This window comes from Sciurus vulgaris (genome assembly GCF_902686455.1).
Source record: "Sciurus vulgaris genome assembly, chromosome: 7".
NCBI lineage: Eukaryota > Metazoa > Chordata > Mammalia > Rodentia > Sciuridae > Sciurus > Sciurus vulgaris.
This window is the reverse complement of record NC_136467.1, coordinates 135,978,292-135,993,653: the sequence shown is the minus strand read 5'-3', so window position 1 is coordinate 135,993,653 and position 15,362 is coordinate 135,978,292. Positions and strand designations below refer to the sequence as shown.

General features: G+C 49.0%; 1 protein-coding gene and 1 long non-coding RNA gene across 2 annotated transcripts in view; both read left to right on the top strand.

Moving 5' to 3' along the window:
* Positions 1–14,708, top strand: part of PXDC1 (PX domain containing 1) — a 28,774-nt gene extending 14,066 nt beyond the window's left edge. Inside the window, exons 2-5 of the mRNA XM_079148146.1 lie at positions 97–188; positions 827–944; positions 9,301–9,412; positions 13,544–14,708. Of these exons, the coding sequence (XP_079004272.1) occupies positions 97–188; positions 827–944; positions 9,301–9,412; positions 13,544–13,661 (440 nt within the window). The 3' untranslated portion in view covers positions 13,662–14,708. The remainder of the gene's footprint in view (positions 1–96; positions 189–826; positions 945–9,300; positions 9,413–13,543) is intronic.
* Positions 2,848–5,560, top strand: LOC306666207. Its single transcript, XR_013765232.1, has 2 exons — positions 2,848–4,345; positions 4,468–5,560. It is a non-coding gene; the product is annotated as an uncharacterized lncRNA (long non-coding RNA).
* Positions 14,709–15,362: the final 654 nt, after the last annotated feature.

Here is a 15,362-nt window from a genome sequence, read left to right as displayed (position 1 = left end):
CTGTTCCTGTCTTGGGGCTCCTATTGTGTATTTCATTAGGAGCGTGTGTGTCCTGGTCTGATTTTCTGACTTCGGGCATGTCCATCTCTATTCCAGGACTGGTTGCCATAAAGGATGCACAGGACATAGAGACCAGGCTCAACGAGGTGGAGAAGTTGCTCAAGACTATCATCAGCATGCCCTGTAAAGTAAGCCCAGCTGGGTCTGGATGGGGCAGGAGGGCAGGAGATGGCCTGTCGTCTTCCATATTTCTAGGACATCCACCCTCACAGGCAGCTGGCCTGTGTGCTGGACTTTGCTGGGCATTTTGTTCCCTTCCTGGGAGTACCAGGTGCTAGGGAAGCAGGCAGATTAATCAGGGAGAGGAAGACTTTTGTGGGCTCCCTACTCCTTTTTTTTCTGTCCCTGGGACAAAGGGAAAACAAAGCACCCCAGGAGGGGTGGAGCAGGAAGGGGCCCCCTTCAACTGCAGGGGTCTTTGCTTTCCTACCTTGGCTCGGAACATGTTCTTGCTCAGGGGATTTACAACATGCACACAGAGGCCAGTGCTAGCACCCCCACATTGGCAGGTGACATTACTGGGACTTGGCTCTTGTTAAGTGATTTATGAGCTTTGGATGGAGTATTGATTAAGTACCTGGACTTGAGAGTCAGGCAGAACTATAAACTTCTTTTTTTCTTTCCATATTTTTTAATTGGCACATTGTAGTTGTACAGCATCAGGCAGGAGCCCCCTCTCCCAGGAGCAGCATCCTCTCCCAGGCAAGTGTATGAGGCCAACTTACAGGAACTTTCCAGTTTGGGTAGTTACTGTGTTTCTTCCCAGTATTCTAGGTCTGAAGTTGTGCTCACCTTCTTTGAAAGATCTCCACTGGATCAGGTGTTAAAAAATGATAACGTACATAAGATTCAACCCAGCTTTCAAAGTCCGGTCAAAATATCAGGTAAGAGCCACAGTGAAGGAGTGGAGGGGAGGTACCACTGTTGTTGGCCATGGTGTTCTGGAAGCCCTTTGAGGTTGTGTCTTTGTGGTTGGGTACACCTTTCTGGGCTCCAGAAAGAAAATAGTGGTTAAGAGACTGTTACTGATTTTTATTAAGCTGTGTGTTTTCTACCTGTTGCCCGGCAGTTCACTTCTCCCAACCTCCAGAGGAATTTATTTTGCATTTAAATTTGAACTTATTGAAGAACTAGTAAAATAATGACAAAATATTAGCAAATAATGACAAAATAATGACAAAAATATTAGCAAGACACTTTGAAGGGAACTGCTCGAGTCAGTAGTCCAACCTGCTCTAGTCAGGTAGTTACTGTTGGTGCTGAACTTGGTTCTTGGTTTTAGGGCAGCCAGCACAAGGGAAGTAGAAAGCTTGGGTACAGTTAGTGTGGACATGGGACTGTGCTTTGTGGCAGTAAAGATCAGTAAAGTCAGGCAGGGTAAGGTGGGGTCGCCCACAGGAGAAGCTCTGCTGGATGGTGGGGAAGGAGCACCATTGGTAACCTCCTGGACTGGGTGGCACGTGTCATGAGAACAGTTTTTTTGCAGTGCTGTTTCCATGAAGGCTGCTGAAGAGAATTTTATAGAAAACAAAACAAAGAGTCCTGTCCTGGGAGTTCGCAAGGCTGGGTTTCCCTCGGTAAAGGGCAGTCACCTTGTGACCTCTTAAGGTGACATTGGAGGAAGATCTTGCTGGAGTTTACCCAGTGGGAGAAGGGAAGGTGGTTACGAGAGGAGACACTGCTTCCCTCAGGGTGGGATTCTGCATGACGTCTTGACCTGTAGGAAGAAGGGATTCTGCACCATCTTTGCATTTCTGAATGCAGGAGAAGGTGGGATGAAGAGAAGGGTGACTCAGTGGGAAGCTGAGGAAGATCTGAGCCCAGAGGTGTCTACCGGAGAGGAATCGGGGAGAGAGGACTCAGGGACAGAGTGATGATGTCCAGGTGTAGGGTCCTCATGAAGCTGCAGGTCACCCAGGGATGAGTTCACAGCTGTGTGTGGGGGTGAACTAGGTGGGTGGGCAGTTCTGGGGCCTGGAGTGGAAGAGCTCTGTGCAGATACGACTAGAGTGCAGGGAGGTGGTACATCCAGATTTGACCCTGTCTCGCACTTTTGACACCTTCCCATGGTAACTTTTTGAGTGTTCTTAGAGGAGCAGGCAGTAGAAGGACCCTCCTTGCTGGCACCTGGTCTCCAGAACTTTCTTCACAGCAAAATTAAATGGCTGTGTTGTTTATCCAGACCCTCATTTTGCGGGATAACAGAGAGCTCTGGAGTCCCCATTGGCCATGTGGGGCTTCATAGTTCATAGCTTAGAGCATAGGGAAGCTTCTGTTCTTTAGTCTGGGTGGGATGGGTTCTTGCACTGAATCTTAGTGTCTGTGCTTTGCTCTGTTTTGTTCTGTTTTAGGCAAATGAGAAAGAAGAATAGCAGAATTCTCATAGAACCTTGTGTCATGGGAGGAACTGGGCTGTTGTTTTGGAATGACCCAGAGACTCCAGAGTTGAGGGGACAGACTGGAGCTGTGTGGAGCTGCTTCTTGGGGAATAACTCCTTGGGAGCAACAACCTGCAATGCCCCTTAAATCCTGTCCTTCTGTCCTATTTTTATCAGCATTGTGGTTGACACATGGTCCATGTCTTTCCTAAAGGACTGAAAGTAATGAGATGAAATTAAAAGGGATAAACATGGAGTCCCACAATGGGGCTTTAAGTATGTTCTTTGTGTCTTTTTGCAAGGACTAAGAACAGGTTTCAGCCCACTGCCATATGTGAGCCTCCTGGAGCCTCCCTGTGGCCTTCCTGCATGCCTCGGGCCCAGCATCTAGGTCTAGGAAGGTAGGGGTATTGACCTTCTAGTGCAAGTTGAGACCCCAGGCCATGTGGGATGTCATATCCAGCCCTGGAATCATTGCAAAACAGTCATCACATCCAGAGAAGAGATTCTGGGGAGGGGATGGGTTAGAAGAGTGGGAAGAAATGGAAAAGAGCGATTGGAAGGAAGAGGATGTGCCTCTGGTGTTGGCAGGCCCCCACTGCGGTGGGGCCAGCAGGTGGGAATAAGTGCTGCTGACTTTGGTTCAGCACAGAATACTGGCTAGCAACCAGGGAGTGTATGTGGCCTGCAGCCTAAAGCTCAGTGCTGAGACTGGGGGCTTCAGGAAGCCATCAGGGCCTTGCTACATGAGGCAGCAGGCTGAGGACAGCCTCCTTCCAGGGGGAAGTGTCCTCAACCCCTCTGGATGTTTCCTGCCCTTCCTGGGGGTTCTCTCCATGAACTCTCCCAACCCTCCGGCTTGGCTTCTAGAGCAGCCTGCCCTCATGGTCTGGCCCCCAACTGAGCAAGGGCTTCCTTACAGATCAGTGCATGCCCCTTGGCGCCCCCACCCACTGGGTGCAGGAAGTGCTTCGTTACTCATTGAATGAGGAAATAACCTTGGTAATGACCTATGGCAGCTTCCGAATGCTTTCTAATGAAACTACTATCTCAGTAGCAACAACATCTCTGAGAATATAGCTGCCATATGGACATACCAGGTCATCAGTCTCTGGGGTGGACTCTTGGATCCCCAGGTGGAGGCTCAGGGTCCAGAGTGTGCTGGCTTCACGGGAAACTACGTAGCTGGCATTCCCTGCCGCTTTCCTCTTTCTTCAGAAATGTACCCCGAGTGCTGATGCGAGGCCTCCCAAACTAACTCTCAGGGTTCATTATTTCATCAAAACCTCACCCTCAGGAAAAAGCCTTGTCTCTTGGCCATCCTGGATGTGTCAGAGTCTGGACTCTGACCAGCTGCTGCTTGCCCTGTGACCCTACAGGGTCCTTCAGGCGAAGCCTCCCATCCACTGCTATTCTGGTAAATTCCACTCATTGGGAAATCACCCTTCATGGCTGAGACCTACACCTATGCTTCTTCCCCTGCCCCAAATTTCTTGAGGCCTTCTTGTGCCAATGTGTCATTCAGGGAGGAGGTGCCACAGGTAGGGCACTGACCCTCTCTTTACCATCATAATCTAGACAGCACCCAGACTCTGAATGCCCTGGCTTTTCAAATGGCAAGACCGCTTAGTGGTCAGGGCTCTCCACTAGATGGCGCCAGGCACTAGTTGTGGTGAGAAACCTGCCGATTTCCTGGGACCACAGCAGGGACAGCCTGTGCAGCCTGAAGCCTTCTTGGCCCCATGTTAATCTAAATGCCCATCAGATCTAAAGAAGCAAAACTCTAGTGTTCTGTGCTGGCTGTGGCTTTGCTGCATAAAAGAAAATGTACTTCTCAGCCTTCGTCTGCTATGGCTAGTTGGACAGAGGGATTTCAGCCACAAAACCTCATCACGCAGTTTTTTTTGGTTTTTTTTGTTTTTTGTTTTTTTTGCGGTGCTGGGGATTGAACTCAGGGCCTTCTGCTTGCAAGGCAAGCACTCTACCAACTGAGCTATCTCCCCAGCCCCTCATCATGCAGTTTTGAGAGACTTGGAAATGAAACATAATGTTAATTTTCATTATTCTGGCATCTGTACAATCACAGCCTTAATTTTTACTACACAGGTAATTTACACAGGTAAATTTAATTTTAGCCCAGGTAGCCAAATTAATAGAAAAGCATTGCTTTGTTTTTTTGTCCTGTTGCTGGAATATGTGGAAAATATAATGGAAGAGAGGATTTGCAAGCAAGGAAAGCTATATAATGAATGCTTCTGAGACTTAGTGTCTGCTGAATACCAGGTATAGAAGTGTCAGTGAAGTGACAGGGTGGTGGCATAAGGGGGCATATGAAAACTTAGAGCAGTTAAAAAAAAAAAAAGTTCACCATCAGCACAATATGCACAGTGGTAGTTGTTGCAAAATAGATCTACGGACAGATCCAGGCTGAGATTAGTGCGTGAAAGTTTGAGGAGAAACAGGACTTTCTTGCTTTCGAGACCTGGTCCTCTGAGATATTTATTAACTTCATAGGAAAAGGAAGTAAACTTACTTTGGAGACAAACGGCAGAACACTCCTTTCTCAAGTAATCCCTACCAACATCACAGGTACTAGGGCCTGTGAACAGCGTGCGCGCACACACACACACACACACACACACACACACACACACAGAGTGCTGCACTGAGGAGAACACAGCATTACTTGTGGGATCTGGGCCAAAGGTGTGTCACCTCTATCTAATGGCTCAGAAACCCAAGTGGAGGGCCATTCCATACAATAGATCACTCACCCTCCCTGCAAGAGTTATAGATATTAGAGACAAGAAAAGACAGAGAATCTTCAGGTTGCAGGAAACCAAGACTCAACAGCCCGATGGAACAGTGTTCGGGATTGGAGCTGAAACAGAAAAAAAGGGACATTAGTGGGAAAACAGGTGAAACTTGAGTAAAGGAGGTCTTAGTCAACAGTATTGTCCACATGGTAATCCCTGGATGTGATCAGTGTACCATCCGTGTGTAAAATGCTGACATCAGAGAAGCTGCTGAGGGAAATGTGAGAACCCTCTCTGCTTCCTATCTTGGCATCTTTTCCGTATTTCTAAAATTAGCTCAAAATTAAAAGTTGTAAAAAAAAAAAAGACATGCTAAAGCAGGACTCTTCTTCATGTGAAGATATGAATGCAAAAAAAAAAAAGCTTGAAATGAAAATGAAGTATTTTATGGAGTCAGTCATATATATGATCAAAGTAATTAAATTGGCCAATGATTTTTGTTGTAGGTGCTAAATTGACATCTAAGAAATTCACATTTTCAGTGTGTTTGAAGATAGGCTTCAGGTGCTATAATTTTTCTTTAATCATAACATTTCCTTCAGGTCTCTCTCTCTTTTTTTTTTTTTTTTTTCCACTTGTCATGACAGGCAAGAAGACATTATCAACAGTGAGGGTAATCATTAAATGTATTTGAGCTCCCAACTTTTGTTAGATTCTTTACATGTGTCATCGCTAATCTGAGTGTGTGCCCTGTAGGATGGATACTGATATTCCCATTTTACAGATGAGGAAACTAAGCTTGCTAACCATGAGGAGGAGGTCTGAGCTTTGAACCAGCCCTACCCGAGTTCACAGTCTTTGTGCTTTCCACATCCACATGCCACAGACCCCAGAGGGCCCAATCTTCCAAGCGGCAGGCCTTCCACACTTGCTGATTCTGTATTAAAGGCATATTAACGGGAGGGCCTTGTTACATAACCACGAATCTCAAGGAAACCTTTTGCTTGAAGGTCTGAGTCCCCTGTCCATGCCACTCTCCTGTGAAAATTGACCTACCAGGGTGACTCCTGTTCAAGCATTTGCTATCCTATTTGTCTGCAGGTAGGAAAAGGCAGAGCTCCTGGGTTGTTAGCAAAGAGGAGCTGCTTAAACTGGTGGTCCCTGCTAGAACTTTCTTACAGCTAAACCACTTTCTCTCTCAACTTTGGACAACTACTAATTTGTACAGCTCTTCTTACGACTTTCCCCAAGTGATGGCATAAATAAAAATACAAACTGTCACAGAATCTGTGCTCCATTTTCAACGAGGACAGGCATACAAAAACCACCTATGCTTCCTAGACTTTGAGGCTCAATGGTCTGATACTTGTTTACATATTAAAAGATCATTTGCTTTCAGTAAGCCATTCCTTTCCAAACCAGAGTTTGGAAGGTATGTCCCTAGAGTTGTCGCAAACCCACGAGCTCTGCAGCCTGGTTTGCCCCTACGTTATTCCAGACAGAGTGGAGATGGGATCCAGGTGGGAACCAGAGCTTCTCAGGGGCCCTCTTTTGAGGAAGGCCCACAGTTTGAGCCAGGTCCCTTTGTGGGGCTGGGTCTGCGGCTTTAAGCACTGCCAAGCCTCAGTGTCTGGTGGGGTCCAGCTGGCCTTGCAGACAATTAAGCAACATTTATGTGCACAAAGGCTTTTTTTTTTTTTTGGTAACAGACAATTAAGAAATGATTTGTTACAAATATTTTTGGAAGTGATTGGTAAAGATTCCATTTTCTAGAACTCCAGAGTTCACATTTAAGAACTATTAGGTACATAAGATAACTTCAGAGTTTTGTTCAGAAATGATTTGCAGCAGTGACATCTGTTTGAACTTGCAGGGTCCCCCCGCCCCAAATTCCCTTGGCAGAGGGGTGGGGAGAAAGGAGGATGAGGGCTGTCAGCTCTCTGTATGGAGGCTGCTCCCAGGTTTTATGTGCTTCCTCAGATAGACAGATTTGGGTCAAAGATAATAAAAACAATAAAGAAAGTGGCTCTTTCCTGCCGCACCTTTTAAATTGAGAGGCAAGGGAATCTGAACCTACCTTATTAAGGTTTAGTAATTTTCAGAGTCTGCCTGCTCAGCCAGATTTAGCTAAGAATCTTCTTTTTGCCCTTTTCACACCTAGAAATGTAGTTGACCCCAGAGTTCCCAGACCGATTCCTCATAAGTGTACAGAGCCTCTTTTAGGACCAAAGTCCTCACTAGAGTGGGGCAGGTAGGAGTGCCGGAACAGGCCACCAGTGGATGCCCTGTGGGGTGTAATAAGTGTCACGGGAGACCCATGGAGCATGAATGGCCCCCTCTCCAGAAAGTGAGGCATCAATCCTAGCAAGAACTTGACTCATCTGATTGATGACTTGTCATTTTGATCCTATGGGGAGAAAAATCTCTTTTTCTTTCATCATTATTGTGTTGTTTCCCTAATTCTCTTCGTATGGAGCAAAGTTCAAAGAACTGAGAACTGAATGCCTAGAAAGATTAAAGCTATACAGGAAGTGACAATTTTGGTTAGAAAAAAGCAACTCCATCCTTTGGAAGAAATTAGTCTAAACTATGGTAAGGGACAGGAAAAAAAATAACAGAACACAGTTCTCCAGACAACAAAGGGATCCGATTTCCATCAACACTGTGGGCCACGGCTGATGCTGTGGTTCCGGTATGGCGGGCAACGATCATGGGAAGGCTGATCGGGCGCAGTGTGGGAGCACATACTTGGCTCCCCCTGGTGGAATGGTGATTTCCTGGGTTTGAGAATGCACCAGGACTTTGAAGTGTAGTGTAAGCATGTCTTTTACCACGAGGTTAGCCTGATTCGATAGGACAGATGAGGTGGTCCTGAGTGTGGAGCCGAGGAGGGTAGGGAAGCCAGCCTTGCAGGGAGGGGAGGACTTCAAGGCCAAGGACCATTAATGGACACCAGATCTGTTCCTCTACTGAGGGAAGGGATGAAAGCAGACCCTTGGGGAATAAAAATAAAGACTACAGCAGGAGAGAGTCAAGCCACACCTGGCTCTTACACAGTGGACCCTCAGGATGCATGGATTCAGTCAAACGCAGGACAAGAGTATCAGAAAAGAACCTAGACAGTTGCAAACTCTTCCTTGTCATTGTTCCCTCAATAATGCAGAATAACAACTACTTAAGGACTGTACTTGGTAGTTTAAATCTTCTGGAGCTGATACAAAGCATACAGGAGGATACGTGCAGGTCTCATGAGGTGCTCAGCCATGTCACATGTGGGACTTGAACAGCCTTGGATTCAGGTATCCTCGGAGGTCCTGGAACCAACCCTGCATGGACCACTGTACTTAAATGACAAGACAACATGGTGAATCATATCCCATAATGAGACTTCAGAGTTAGAAGGATCCTCAAAGATTATCTAATACAATTTTGAAACTCCAGTTGAGCTCACTGTCAGGCTGAGCTGCAGTGTCCCAGCCCCCGCCCCGGGCTGGTCCCACAGCCTTCATTCCAGCTTTCCTAGCCCTGGACAAGCCCCAGACCTCTACCTTTGCAAACTAATGCCGTACAGCCAATATAAACACAGGAAGTCATTTTTCTCTGTTAGCTCTTCTGAATTAGCAACATCCGTGCTTATTGGGGGAAAAAAATCAATGTTTCAAAAGAACTATATAAAGACTAAAAGTGAAAGTCTGCTGTTCGATTCAAAATGCACATCGATTTCATTTGATCCTTACAATAAGCCCCGGTAGTGGCTTTTGTCAGCCCTGCCTTAGCCACAGGGGAGAGCTCAGAAAGGCTGGGTAACCTGTGTGATGTTGCATGTCACTTTAAGCCCATGGGAGGGGCGTGGGGGAAGTGGCCACAGAACCAGAGCATCTCTCTGGAGACACACCGTGGCTGACAGCTGACGCAGGGTCAGCCCACATGGTCCCCACAGGGGCTGGTGTCTGGGAGAGCGTAAGAATGAACCTCCATGGTGAAGTGTGGGAGGAAAAGGGACACAGTAGGTGGCGGGGACAGTAGGGAAATTGGTGTAATCCCTCAACTTCAAAGCCTCAAACTCTGTCCCTCTCAAATACTTACTTGGTTGCTTTGGTTTGCAGAAATCATGAGGTCCAATGGATTTTGTTTAGCGAACACAGAAACGATAGTTATTGACCACAGTATACCCAATGGAAAAGACCAGCACCTGGGCGTGGATCCCACAGAGCATTTGTAAGTACTGTCTCTTGAATGTGGTTTTATAGAGGGGTCCCCAGGTTGCCAGCCATGCTGGAGGCTGGGGTTCGTGGCCCAAACAGGCTCAGTCGGAAGGAATGAAAGTGGCCAGAGATATCCAGCAGCAGACTCTGCCATTTGGATACTTATTTTAAAAATTTGCCCTTTGACAGAGTTTGGTGAGACCTTAATTCACCCATCTTGTAGGAAGGCTGAGTCATCGACTCTGAGAGGATGTTCAGGAGGCATTGCAGAGCCTCAGGGTCTGCTTTGTGCTGTGCTGGGGAGGACCCTATCTTAGGCCCAGGGTCCAGGTCTGAGAGGGCCACACATCTTCGTGCTGAAAATGAGCCAATCTCCTGAAACTGGGGAGGTAGCCCCCGTGTTGGCCTCACCTCAGTGGCTCACAGGTGGAGACTGGCCATCAGCCCTGTTTTGAGATGGAGGACGTGTCCATCACTGTGGGCTCAAGGGACAAGCACACCACTGTCTCCTCCTTTCTTTCCACCTCTGAAAATAGAACCCTTGACCATAATATGTGCTCCGGAAAGCGCGAACACCTGGGCGCCGAGGCGCGGCTGCCTTTCTGCCGGATCCTGCTGTCAGCTCCTTGGTGGATTGTGGGGCAGCGGCTTCCCCAGACAGCAGGACGGGAGTTGCACCTTGATTCTGTTTACCTCTAGGTCAGGTCCAGGTTCTTGTTTGGGTGAGCTCAGGAAATTATTTAGCCTCCTCTGCTTTCCTTATCTTCAGGGGGACCATTCTGCTCTGTCATGGGTGGCTCTCTGAAGACTGCAGATGACAAGCATAAACTGTCCAGCTCGGGGGCCCCTGAAGAGGAAGCCCGGGCTGCAGTCTCCCTGAGGCCCCATGAGTGGCACAGCAGGGGGACAGGTGGTAACTGGAATGCTCATGTCCAGCCCCAACCACTTGGTAGCCCTCAAAGGCAGAAGGAAAAATAAATAAATAAAACAACCTAGGATAAGGCCAGGCACCCCAGTGACACACCTGGACCAGTCAGCTGCGGGAGACACTGTGACCTACGTTGAGTCCGGGCTCTTGAAGGTGGCCCAAGCCTCCTGTGCTGCACTCCTGTTCCCTGAGGGGCCCCTGTCAGGCCTGTGGGACTGGCACCATCCTGCAGCCTCCTCCCTCCAGTTTTTCAGGTGTCTCTTGGGTGTTGGATGCTAGGATCCTTCACAGGGATGTGTCAGAAGATGCTGGCATGAGAAATGGTACTGCTGGCAAGGTCTTCTCCATTGCTTGGCATGCCTTGCCAGGACACCCTCTGTAACTTGCCAATTCACTGGGGGCCTCTGTGCTGACTGTGCACCATTGATGTGGACCAGTGAGGGAAGGGAAAGAGTCCTTTAGCCTTGTGGTCAGAGACTGTCTTACTGTGGGGTCCGAGCTCTGACTCCCCAGTATGCCTAGGGGGACATCTCTCTGTCTCCAGAAGCACCCTGGAACAGGGTCAGGGTTTTCCCCCGTGCTGTTGGAACCCTGGGCCTCACGTGTGCCAAGCATGTGCCAAGCCTGTGCTCTACCACTAAGCCACGCCCCCAACCCACAACGCCAGATCCAAGTAATTTCCACTGTGAGCAGTTTTGAGCTTAGAAGAAACAGAGAAAAGAAAACCGGTGGGAAGTGGGGCTCCCCCAGCTGGCCAGCACTCTGCATGGATAGGAAGGACAGATGTTGGAATGGGGGCTGCCTGCTCCAGGACACCCATCTGGCAGGGAGAGTGGGAGCAGAGAAGAAGCTCAGTGTCCCCAGGGAAGCCTTGCGGAGGCTCAGGGGAGCACTTAGAGGGAATGTCTGCCTCGTTTGCCCAGCATTGCTCTTTGCCTGATCTGGGACACTGTGGCCCAGCTGGTGGTCTGGCTGCAGTTGGCCTCCTGGGAGCAATTTGCTTGAACACTCCAGTGACCGTCAGGCAGGTGGCACTCAAGGCTCAGTGTGTGGCCGCAGTCTCAGAATTCCTGCCACCCACCTCCCATCAGGGCCCTCATGGTAGAGTCTCTACAGACAGCCCCCCAACTCTGGCCCAGGGGAGGGTGGGCACCAGTGCCGAGAACTAGAGATCAGCTGCAGTCCGAGAGCTGGGGGACCCCTGGGGACAGCAGGGCTTCTGCCAGTGATGATCCTGGCAGGCTGAGGGATTGCCAGTCCCCTGGGCGGACACCCAGGGCTGGGGCTTTTGGCAGTTCCGCTGAGGGCTGGACCTCAGCCCCCTGGTTCCTTTTGCTCTAGCCTCCCAGCTTCCCCTTCCTTCCTCCTGGGCTTGGGTCCTCCTCTGTTCTGAGGTGATGAGAGCATAGTGGGCCATGGGGAGCTGCCGGCAGTTGCAAAGACCCTGCCCCGGGCTGGTTTGGGGGGATTTAACGCCCTAAGGTGAAGTTGGAGAGCTGGTTTTATCTCCATGAGATACTCTGTCCACAGCAGAAACTCTTCACAGGGCACCTTGAGCTCCTCCTTGGCCACAGGGAGGAGCCAGAAACAGGACCTGGGCCCTGCATCCTTCCCCAGCTGGGCGCAGGCATGGGGGCGCTCCGCTTGTCTTTCTCATGCCTCACCAGAGTTAAAGGAAAACCCCCTCTGCGGTCCTTCCTATTCTGACATTTTAAAGCTATCATCTCCTCCTCTCCATTTTTTTTTTTTTTTTAACCACAAATTACTTAATTTGCAACTTAGAGGAAGCCTGCCAGGAAGCCCCATTGTCCGAGGTCAGCTGGGTTCCACACAGTAGTGTACTCAGCTTGCAGGGAGGCCCACCTCTTCGGGCCCATTGCATTGTGTTCCAGCATGTTCACATCGATGGTGGTGACCCTGCCATCTGGACAATTCATGGACTTCCTGGTAGAATCATGTTCTCACCCCTGTCCAGTGGTCAGTGGCATCTTCCAGTGGTGGGAACCAACCCAGGGACTCAGCATGAGAAGTGAACCCCAAAAGTCCTTTCCTGCCCTCCTGCCCCTTCCCCCTCCTCCTCAGGCTAGGGAGGTGGAGGCAGCACAAGCAGGACCTGTTCCCTCCCTGGTGAGGTGCCCAGTGTGTGTGGTCATCACAGAACACTGCAGACCAGGTCATTTCTGAAGAGAAGGAATCTCTTTCTCACAGTTCTGGAGATGGAAGCCCAGGTTCAAGGTGCAGATGTCTGACTAGGGCCTTGTTACTGCACTGGAACGTAATGGAGGGTCAGAGAGGCTGAGAGAGAGAGAGAGAGAGACGGAAACAGAGAGCGAGCAAGGGAGAGGGCAGTGTAGGAGTGAACAGGCTTTTGTAACAAGCCCACTCCCAGGATTCCATTACTCCATGCACTGGGCAGGGCCCTGGTGACCTAGACAGCTCTCAGAGGAACCTCTTGACACTGATGCACTGAGGATTAAGTGCCCAGCACAGGAGTTTGGGGGGACACACGCAAATCATAGCAATCACGCTTCTTTCTTTGTTATGCATTTTTTAAAAATTGGAGTCTTTCTGGCTCAGGAGGTCACATCTGGGTTGGACAAGTGGCAGAAACAGTTTCAGTTCATGGGGAAAACCAGCAGGAGAGTACTTACTTGACTTTATATTTCTTTATGTTTGGAGTACTTAGTTCTTCTCACCCCACATCAGCCTTCCACATTCAGTAGGCCTTGTGCTTCAGAGCCTGAGTCAGTACCAACCCACACGAAGGCTTCCCCACTACAAGTACCCTTTCCACAACGTCCCTGGGCTCCTGGGTCTCCTGCCCCTCTGTGGTCTCCTTAGCAGACTCCTGCCTTCTGAGGACAGGTCCTACCTGCCTTGTCCCCCAGAAGTGATGACGTGCCTGGCACCAAATGAGAAAAATGAGGGGAGTGAGTGAGGGCCTCACTGACCATTGGCTAAACCAGCACGGATAGCAGTCACACAGGGAAGCCAGAGGCCGAGATGGGTTTAGAATGGGATCTGTTTCACCCAATTAATTTGTAACCATGGTTCTTTGCATGTGTTGAATCCTGAGTACATTGGAAAGACCCACCCCATTGGTCCCTTGGCCCCTTGCAGAGGGTTGACCCTTCCCACAGACCACCTTCTGCCCTTTCTCTCCACCCCAGCTGGGACTCCACAAGACAGTCTCACCTCTGTTTTCTCCTGTTTCAGGTTTGAGAATGGCGGGGAGTTTACCACAGAGCTGGAGAATGGCGACGACCCAGCAGCTTATGTCACCAATCTGTCCTATTACCACCTGGTCCCCTTCGAGACGGACATTTTGGACTGAGCCTCTCCATCGGGACTCCCCCACCTCAGCCCTTGACTGCATGTTTTGATGCTGTCCAAAGCTGCCACTCAGCTCTGGATTTCCCAGGGTCCTAGACCTCATCCCTGGTGAAGCCTGGGTGTCCTGTGAGTGGAGCTGCAGGGCCTCCTGGTGGCTGTGGGCTGATTGTAGGTCTCCAGCAACCAGGGATCTTGTACAGAGGCAAAGCAGCTGGCACTTGCGCGAGGTCTTCTCTTTCTCCACTTGACACACCAGCCTGCCTCTTCACTCCCGGGACTCACTGCCTACGCTCAGTGCCTGCAGGGCGTGCCCTCTGCCAGGGCAGGGGTGCAGGCTTGTCTGGCCTCCCTCTCATTGTTACTGCTTCTCTGGGAGGGGCATTTCTCTTGGTCAGATGGCCTCAGGCTGCCTGGCTACCTTGACTCCGCACCACCTTCATATGTCAAGAAGCAGGAGGCATCAAGGGAGATTTTGACAAATTGCCAAGTTCTGGATGACGTAAGAAGGGGATGTTTAGTATCCAGATTTCCCTGGGAACCAGGATGTATGGCTTTTGTTTTTGTGTTTCATCTCTCTGGAAACCAGGTTCTGGGAGCGTTTACAGAAGGTCAAGCACACATGGGTGTTATGGCCTCAGAAAGGTGAAATCTCTGACGACCAGGTGCATGTCTGAACCTGGCCTGAGAGTTAAGGATGCTTCTCAAGAGCAAAGGAAGCCCTCTCGGCCCACCAGCTCCTCTTAGCTCTTCCATGGGGTGCGATGCTGTCACCACCACCTGCAGGCAGCTGACGTTCCTCTCTCGTACCCTCAGTGACATCGTTTCAGTGACATTGTTGTCATCACAAACCTGAAAGGGTGGACTTGGGAGGAAAGCTCTGGGCTCCGTGCCCACAGGAGAGGGTCTGGATTCTGTGAGCTTCTCCCCCCACAGTGTCTACTAACGACCAGCATTTGCTAATGTAAATAATAGTAAATTATTGAGAATTCTAATTCTTTTACACAGTCTGTTTTTAATCTATTTTAATTAAATAAAATCTATTACTCTACTTTAATATGTTTGTGTAGAAAGGTGTGGTTCATTTTGTCCCCTTCCCAGGGACAGGATGGAAACCAAAGGCTGACCCCTCGTGCCTGGCTCTGAGCTCTCCCCTTATCACAGTGTCATTTAGGAAATGTGTTATGTTCTCACCCTGGAGAGTGACCTTTCCAAGCTCAAAAATGAACAAACAAGCTCAGTAGTTTTTACTTTTTTGTTATTTTTTTTTTTTTTTTTCCTTTTTCCCTTCTCCATTTTCCTCTTTGGCAGCCACAGGAAACCTCTCTGGTGACCCAGCTATAAAACATACGGTATTTCCCTGAATTTTGTGTTTCCCTTCTGCCTTCCAGCCTTGTTCAGTTTCATGCAATCTGATTTTCAGTACACCTTTAGGGGGCTGTCTGGGGTTGACCAGTTCTCTCTTTTTTGTTTTTCTCTCTTAATAGAGTTGAGAAATAACATGTATCCCATTTGTTTACAATAAAAATAAATTTAAAAAAAAATAGAGTTGAGTTCAGTTCTATGCAAGGATAGAACTTTTTGCCCTCCACTTAAAGTGAATTGATCAACATGTTCAGTTAATCCCAAGGCAGCTTTCAAAACTTGATCCATGGATTATGCTAATCACCCATGTTCCACAAGATGCCACTTGGCTCCTGAGATT